Source organism: Monodon monoceros, unplaced genomic scaffold (genome assembly GCF_005190385.1).
Source record: "Monodon monoceros isolate NGI ecotype Baffin Bay Population unplaced genomic scaffold, NGI_Narwhal_1 Super_Scaffold_10, whole genome shotgun sequence".
NCBI lineage: Eukaryota > Metazoa > Chordata > Mammalia > Artiodactyla > Monodontidae > Monodon > Monodon monoceros.
In genome coordinates, this window is record NW_021703766.1 from 19,027,312 (window position 1) to 19,034,962 (window position 7,651).

The window sequence follows — 7,651 nt, forward strand, 5'->3', positions numbered from 1 at the left end:
AGCTTGGCTTTGAGACCAGGGGTTGGGAAGCAGTGGCGAGGAACCCACCTGTATTCCTACTGAGGGGTGGGGCAGCCCAGTCACTAGATGTCCCACCAGCCTACAGCATAGAAACAAACACCCACCCTCTGTTCTGGGTGGGAACAACTGGGGTGGGAGCTGGAGATGGGGAGAGAAAAAGGGGACATGAGGCCAGGGGCCCAGAATCAGGGTGCTCATTTAGGCTCTGCAACTAGCATCCCCTGGAGAGGTCCATGCTGATCTGTCCAATGACACAGACATCAGAAAGGGTAGTCAACAGGGCTGTGCATGTGGGCTGGAAGCGACCCAGGTGCCACCCATGGCCTGGTCGCAGCAGATCTTGAGAGAGGTGATGTTCCTTGGATCTAGCAACTCCTGGATCCACTGCCCACCTTCAAGCCCAGGCTCAGACCTGTGGTGCAAAGCTAGGCACGAACATGTATTTCCCTGGCTCGGGGTCCAGGTGGGGTCTCTGAGGAATGGCTCTGACCTACCACCCCCATTTCCACCTAAAAGCAAGGCAGCCATAGGCCCAGGCAGGGCTGAAAAAGGGCTGGTAGGTATAAGGCTAAATGGAACTCACATAGGACAAGTCCTCCAGGCCCCTGCCCAGGGCCTGCCCTGACACACAGCTGCTGTCCGAGCCACTGGAGCCACTGGCTGACGGGCACTGGGAGGAGACCTCTGAGTCCTCAGGAACTAATAAGGGAGACTGGGTGAGCTGTCAGCAGAGGAGGCCCAGACCCCAAGCCATGCCCTCCTGCCTCTGGCCAAGCCCAGACCTACTCAAAGATGGCTGGCTGCCCAGCTCAGCTTCAGTCTCCAGTACTGCTTCCTCTGGGAAGCTGGTGGAATACAGGGGCCAGCGGAAGCCCAGAACAGCTGGGTCTCTGTACAGATGCAGGTTGAGGGACCCCAGTACAGAGCAAGAAGCAGGATCTTCAGAAAGGGAGCTTGAGGCCCCCAGGTAAGGGCTGTCATAGTCAAATGGGGCCACAGCAATGGAGGCCCGAGAGCGAACTTCTGTATGAGAAAGAGGGTCAGGTTGGGACAGGCCAGAGCCCAGGTGGGCCAAGGTCCTGAGGCGAGCGCAGGCTACGGCTGACAGAGGTCCATGTTGCCGCCTGTGCAGCTCTCCTCACCCCAACCCCCTGCAGCCTGCCTGCTACCTTGGCACTTCAGGATATAGTTGACGGTGCGGTCGTTGATAGCCTCTTTGCTGGGGGCGATGTCCTGGAAGGCCTTGTTCCCCACACCCAAGGACACCATCTCAGCCATGCGCACCTCTGGGTGGAGAGTGGACATCTGGACATGAGCCCAGCCCTTTATCACTCTTTCCCCTTATATTAGTCTCTCCTGTACACCCATAGCCTGCAGATTGTCCTGTGCGCTGAGCCTTTCCCAACAATCCCACGAGGTGTCATAATTCTCTTTTTAAAGATGAGGCCTCTGACACTCAGAGGTTAATACTGTGTGCACATTCTGAGACTGACTGCAGGACTTCCCGACTTTGGAGTTCTTTCCCCTGCGCTGGCTGCTGCTGAGGGACCTTTTCCACCCTCCCAAGTATTTCCAGGTCCCTAGGCCCTCCTTGGGGCCCCTCTGGGACAATGTAAGCTCTCCAAGGAGGGGAGTGTGGGGTGAAATGGGGCAGGGACCCACCCTTGTTGTGGACAGCCTGCCTCCAGAGCAGTCGGGAGATGTCAGCTGTCCAAGCCTGCTTCGTGGCCAAGCTGGCAGCTTGTAGCACAAAGGTGTCCCTGGCCTTGCGACGGCGAAACCAGACCTCAAAGCGCAGGTTGCTATCCCCAGAGCACTCAGTGAGGCCAAGGTCTGCCATCTGTGTGGCCAGGAAAGGAGCTTGGTGAGGCACTGGGGGTGCAGGGGGTAGAGGGAGGGGTTGGGTGGGCCTACCTTGAAGGAGCGCTTGTAGGCAAATGTGTCGATGCCTTTGGGTCCTCGGCGAGGCTTGCTGAAAAGCAACAGCTCCTCAAAGAGGAAAACACGACGCAGGGACTTGTGGCGCCCAGAGCACACCGTGAACTCATCCTGTCGGACCAACTGCCCCTGTTCCTTGAGGTTGACCTGCCAAGTTGGGGCCCAGTGGGTTCCCAGCCTCTTCTGCCCCCTCCCTTCACACCCACTGCCCCTGCCCACCACAGCCTGCGATGACTCACGTCACAGCCCTGGATGGCATCCATGGCTAGCAAGTCATTGCCGTGTCGCAGCTGGAAGCGCACGAGGCTCTGGGCAGCCCGCAGGGCACTCAGCTCTGGCACGGTTCCCCCGCAGGCCCGTGCCAGCTCTTGCAGCAGCAGTGTGTACTTGCTCATGCGCTGGATGGGCTTCAGCAGATAGGAGGCCAAGTCCAAGTGGTCCCCCAGTGCTTGCTGCTTGTCCTGCCAGGTGCGTAAGAGACCGTCAGGGAGCTTCAGGTTACCTGCTCCATCCCCCACTCCCACTACAGTCTCAGGCTCACCTACCCTGAAAAAGATGTGACCATAGCTGGTCATCAGGGCATCGGAGCATGGTTTATTCTTGCTGTAGAGTGCGTACATCCCAAACTGCACCCTCTGCAAAGATACACAGCTTGGTCTGGTGCAAATGGGCCAGCATCCAAGGGGGCCAAACCACTCTCAGTTTGGGAGGACCAAAATGCCTAAAGGTCCCAAGGAGGCCTCCCCACACAGAGCCAATGTGCCCTGCTTTGAATGACGGGTGATCTGGCAAGAGACACTGTGCGGAGAAGGGCTTGCCCTCAGGCCCTCTGGGGAAGAAGTCCTGCATACAGCTTTGCTGCTCCCACAGCTCTGAGAGCAGTGCTCTAATCTCACCTCACCTCAGACTACACCTTCCCTTGCTCACTACACCATGCTACACTGACTTCTCTCTTCCTTGACCACTGGGCCTCTTTCCTGCCCAGGGCTTTGCACTTGATCTTTCCTCTGGGTGGAATGCTCTGACTGCAGCCCCTCCCTCTGGCCTTAGCTCAAACATCAGCTCCTCTAAGCGGCCTCTCTAATTGCTCTCTCTAAAGGGGATACCTCTGCCTTGCTGCTAACTCACAATCACCTATCTATCCCATTTTTCCCCCCTAACCTCAACTATAACATGGAATTATCTTTTTTACTTTTATGTCTCCTCTGCTAAACTAAGAGCACCCTGAAAAACAGGGACCAGTTGGTCCTGCTCATAGCTGTACCCATCACAGGGCCTGACCCCAAGCACGTGCCCAGTAGCTCTCTGTTGAATGTGGCAGAATCAGCCAGGGCCTGTACGGCCTGAGGAGCTTACATGGCGCAGGAAAGCATAGGCCACCCGGGGTGGGTGCTGGGTACAGGCCTCCAGCTCACGCAAGAAGAAATGGCGGTGGAAGTCCCGCAGCTTCTCCAGGTTGCCAAAGAGGTGGGCGCGCTGGCCACGGAGGCCCTGGGGCACATCAGGGCGATCCAGCTCGGGGAAGTAGTTCTCCATGGTATAGTCAAGAGCACGGACATACTCCCGCTCTGTAGCCACCATCTCTGCCAGCACCAGCTGGAGTCTACCAGGTAGGTGGAATCAGGACCCAAGACATCTGCCCTGCCACACTGCCCTCCCCGCCCTGCTCACTGCCTACCTGTTGGGACTCCTGGGTTCAGAGCCACCTGGCGGAGGCATGGTGGGGCATGACCCTGACTGGGCACCAACTCCAGCCTCTGGTCTGTGGCAGGCAGCCACAATGGCCTCATGGTGGCAGTGGTGGGCAGATTCTCTGAGACTCAGTCCCAGATTCCGATCAAGGCTGTATGCCTTCCTCAGGGGAGGGGTAGCAGGTACAGCCAGTACCCGGCTGACACACAAGCTAGCGGTGCTACCTGTCAGTGGTGGCTTCACAGCAGCTTCTAACTTCTGGTCCAGGGCCAGCCAGGTGTCCTGGCACCGCGCCCAGGCCCAGCGGCACTCCTGGCGGATACCCTCAGATCCCAGCCCTGTGGCTAGAGCCCACATCTTTCGGAAGTGGGCAGGAGGCAAGTCAGGATGCTTGGTCCAATGCAACTGCAGCCGTTGCAGCACAACCCCTGGGCGTTCCTGTTCCAGCTCTGCCAACACCCGCTGCCCCTCCTCAGCCCACATCAAGGCCTGCAACACCAAAGCCAGATAAGCATTGAGGAAGGATCCCACCAAGACTGCTGAGCCTTCTCCTCTACCTCCCCCCATCCCCACAGAACGTTGGCCCCAGGCTGCATCCTCAGTGGTAGGATTTTGGGGTCAGATTGAAGACAAGAAAAGAAAACAGGCAAGGTATACAACAAAGCCCAAGCTGTCGTAGAGCCGAGCAGCCGCCCCTCTGGCTTCACTGACCGCCTGGAGCCAGGGGTGGGACCCCTCACCCACCTGCCTGAAGAGCTGCAACAGCCTCTCAGCATCCGCCAGCCGCTGCCGCCGCTGGGCTAAAGCCCTACAGAAGTCAGTCAGCTGGGCTTGCAGGGTCAGAAAGCGGGCCCCAGCGGGGCCCAGTTCAGCCGCATCCCAGCCAGCCAGTGGCTGCAGAAGTTTCTCCCCTCGCCTGACCTGCTCCTGGAGACAGAGACTGGGCTCACCAAGCCCGGGCCTGGTAGTGCAGCCCGCGAGCCCTGGTCTTTTCCACAGATGTCTACGTGTCCTCATCAGTCACTTCTGTGAAGACCTTCCCTCCACCCCCAACCCATTCCCCTCTCTCTCCGTGCTCAATGAACAAGTAACTAAACTCACCTGGGCAATTCGGTCCAGGTCCCCAAAAGGGCCTTGGGCCTGAAGCAGCATGTCCAATGAGGGTTCCCTTGGCTCCTCAAGTGCTGGCCAACCCACCTGCTGTAGCCACACTTCAATCTGGAGGAGTACAAAGAAAGAAAAGAGAGCTGCTGTGGGGTGGGGGTGATGCTTGAGACGAAAGGTGACGCCCACCTGGGCAGATAGTTCTCACCTGGTGCAGCTCGCCCTCCTGGGCCTCCAGCATCTGGACCAACTCCAGTGCTTGTACTCGCTGGTTACTCTGCAGGGTCAGTTGGTGCAGCAATCCATCCACACGACCATACAGCTCCTCAACCTCGTCCACTGCAGGCCTGGTGCATGGTACATGTCTTAGCGCGCCTGCTGAGTGCCTAGCTCCACTCCACCCTGTCCTAGGACCACAATCCTGGCTGGTTCTGAGCCAGCCACTGAGTCCTTGGCATGGGATATGGTGGGCTGGGGAAAGATTTGGGCTTGCACCTACCTGTAGTCTGGGCTCAGGGTCACCTCTGGAACCTCCTGCTTCAGCCATGCCAGCTCCAAGGCTCCCTGGCACTGTAGCCATGCCAACTGAGGTGAGTCTAGCACATGCTGCATCAGGACCCGTGCCTGCTGCAGCAGCCGACCGACTTCCTGTGATTAAGGGCAACAGGCAGTGGAGGTGTGCATGGGAGAAGAGGAAGAAGATAGGGAGCATTCGGGGAGGTGCTGAAAGGAGACACTCACCCCAGACTCCATGGGCTGGGGCACAGCCTTCATGCTCTCAATGGCCCCCTGGAGCAGGGCACAAAGCACCTGGCAGCTCTGCTGTAGGGTTTCCAGACGCTGTGAGCAGAGGCAGGCATGACCAGGGCAGTGCACAGTGCTAGTCCCAGGCATCTTGGATCCCAGGCCACTGCACTGCTCAAGCCAGCCCAGGGGAGCCTCCTCTGCTGGCCAGATTGCCTGCCTACCCACCCTATGCCCCACCCAGTGCACTGACCATCCGGAAGCCCAGCCAGGCCTGGTGGCAGTAAAGCAGGCCTCCTCCTAGTGAAGTGGGCAACCCCGAGGTGGAGATGTGGGTCAGCAGGCTCTGATCAGAGGACAGCTGCTCTAACTGAAGAAAAAGAAGATGTAGTGGACTCAGGCCTGGTGGGGAAGTGCCCCACCTCCACCCTGGCCAAATGGCTCAGTCCCTACCTGCAGCCCTGAAGGCACCTCCTGAGGCATCTTTCCCATTAGCAGCACCTGGTGCACCGACCCTGGGGCTGCTTCCTGCAAGGAATCTGAGCTCAGCCCTGCTCCTAACCCTATAAAAAGGGTTGTGGGGGGGAAGAGGAGAGCTATAATCCTGTACTCACTTGCAGCTGGCTGAGCCCCCAGAAGAGGGAAGAGATTGGGGAACAAATTCGGGCATCTACTAACACGGTCAGTCCCAGGGCCTGTACTTTGGGCCTAAAGGAGCAGGCTTTGGTTCAGTATCTGTTTCCACAACCCTGCCATCCCCTTGCTCAGGTTCTGTCCCCCAACCTCCACCCCGCAACCTGGGGATGCTTCGCAGGTAGAGCAGGAGGCGGATGAGTTCATGGCTGCTGCACTTGGGGTGAAGCCAGGCCGGGTTATGGGCACTCAGAAGCAGCACTGCCCTGCCTTCTACATCCCGAGTGCCTGTGCGGAGAAGGCGGTGAACACCTGCACAATCAAGTCACCCCACCTCTTCTGCCTCTAGTGTCTCCCAGTTACCTGGCAGGGCAGCCAGGCCACTGGCAAGCAGCTCCCAGGCGAGGTCTTGGGCCAGGAGGCTGTCAGTGGACTTAAGGAGCCTGGATCCGTTGGGGTCTTGGGAAGGAAAATGGTTTGGGTCTACATTGGGCCATTTACCCAGAGACCCCTACGTGAACTTGGGCTTTAGCCTGAGTAGAGTCAGAGGCCTCCCCACCTCCAGGTACCCTCACTCCCTTCCAAGACTTTCCTTCCTTACCTGCCTCCAGTAGCTCTGATGATGTCTCAGATAAAAGATCCCCGAGGTTCACAGGGTCACTGTCCAACCCTTCAGGGTCCAAGCGGATTGGCATTGCCCTGCCTGAAACTGAGTCCCCTGCCAAGCCTCCTCCTTGGCTGTCATTCTCACCCTGTGCCAGACTAAGGTGGGAGAACATTGGGCATAGGAGGATCTCCATTCCAGAGGAGGCTGGTTCCTCCCGCTGGACTAAGGAACCTCCTAATACACCCCTCTGGCCATCCCCCGACCCATCTGCAACCTTCTGTCCTGGAGTTGACTGACGCTCACCAGGCAGAGGGCTGCCCTGTAGCCCTTCCCCCTGGGCTGCCCCTGCTGGTGGGCTCGGAGGATTGGGGTCCTGCATCTGGAGAGCAGGTTCCCCCTCATCCCAGGCATCTCTAAAACTGCACACAGCAAACCTCCAGTCGGTGGGGTGGCCCTGGGAGGCTGAGGACTCATCCCCATCCTCCAGGGGCCCTTCCATCACCCCTTCCTTAAGGGTGGACCTACTCCCGGCAAGTGGCAGAGGAGCTAAGCCCTCGGTGTGAACTGAGGCCTCAGCTCATCCAGGAAACAGGTTGAAGATGGTCGGGTAGGGCTGAGCGGGCGATGCAGGTAGAAGGCACTAGGCCGTAGGAGATGCCAGTCTTGGTGCTCGGCTCAGGGAGCGCAGTCAGTGCCGCAGTTCAGGCCTGAGGAGCGGGGAGAAGAGCCGGTGTCTCTCCCCCGCAGCTCACGGCTCGCGGGTCCACGCTCACTTGGGCCTTCGCCGGGAGCGCCCCAAGCTCGAACGCTCACTTGCCGCCACGCTGGGCGGGCCTACGCAGGTGGGACGCTCACGGGGTGGGCGGAGCGCTGCCTCGTGCTCGCGCTCCCGTGAGCCCAGCCGACCCTGGC

At 58.9% G+C, this 7,651-nt stretch overlaps 1 protein-coding gene across 3 annotated transcripts; it reads right to left on the minus strand.

The window, feature by feature from the left end:
* Nucleotides 1-344: 344 nt before the first annotated feature.
* On the minus strand, nucleotides 345-7,238 carry PLEKHG4 (pleckstrin homology and RhoGEF domain containing G4). 3 transcript variants are annotated; one of them, XM_029203760.1, is made up of 21 exons: nucleotides 6,734-7,238; nucleotides 6,496-6,591; nucleotides 6,297-6,420; nucleotides 6,114-6,207; nucleotides 5,953-6,027; nucleotides 5,753-5,869; nucleotides 5,497-5,595; nucleotides 5,255-5,403; nucleotides 4,964-5,102; nucleotides 4,753-4,869; nucleotides 4,396-4,578; nucleotides 3,638-4,140; nucleotides 3,316-3,562; nucleotides 2,505-2,594; nucleotides 2,199-2,420; nucleotides 1,936-2,106; nucleotides 1,684-1,861; nucleotides 1,191-1,307; nucleotides 808-1,044; nucleotides 605-720; nucleotides 345-433 (listed from the first exon to the last, which is right to left on the minus strand). In XM_029203760.1, the coding sequence occupies exons 1-21, from the start codon at nucleotides 7,236-7,238 to the stop codon at nucleotides 428-430; spliced, it is 3,585 nt and encodes a 1,194-aa protein (XP_029059593.1). In that variant the 3' UTR covers nucleotides 345-427. The 3 variants fall into 3 exon arrangements, with proteins under 3 accessions (XP_029059593.1, XP_029059587.1, XP_029059598.1); XM_029203754.1 differs by having other exon boundaries at nucleotides 386-720; XM_029203765.1 differs by lacking the exon at nucleotides 6,496-6,591 and having other exon boundaries at nucleotides 386-720; nucleotides 6,884-7,238.
* Nucleotides 7,239-7,651: the final 413 nt, after the last annotated feature.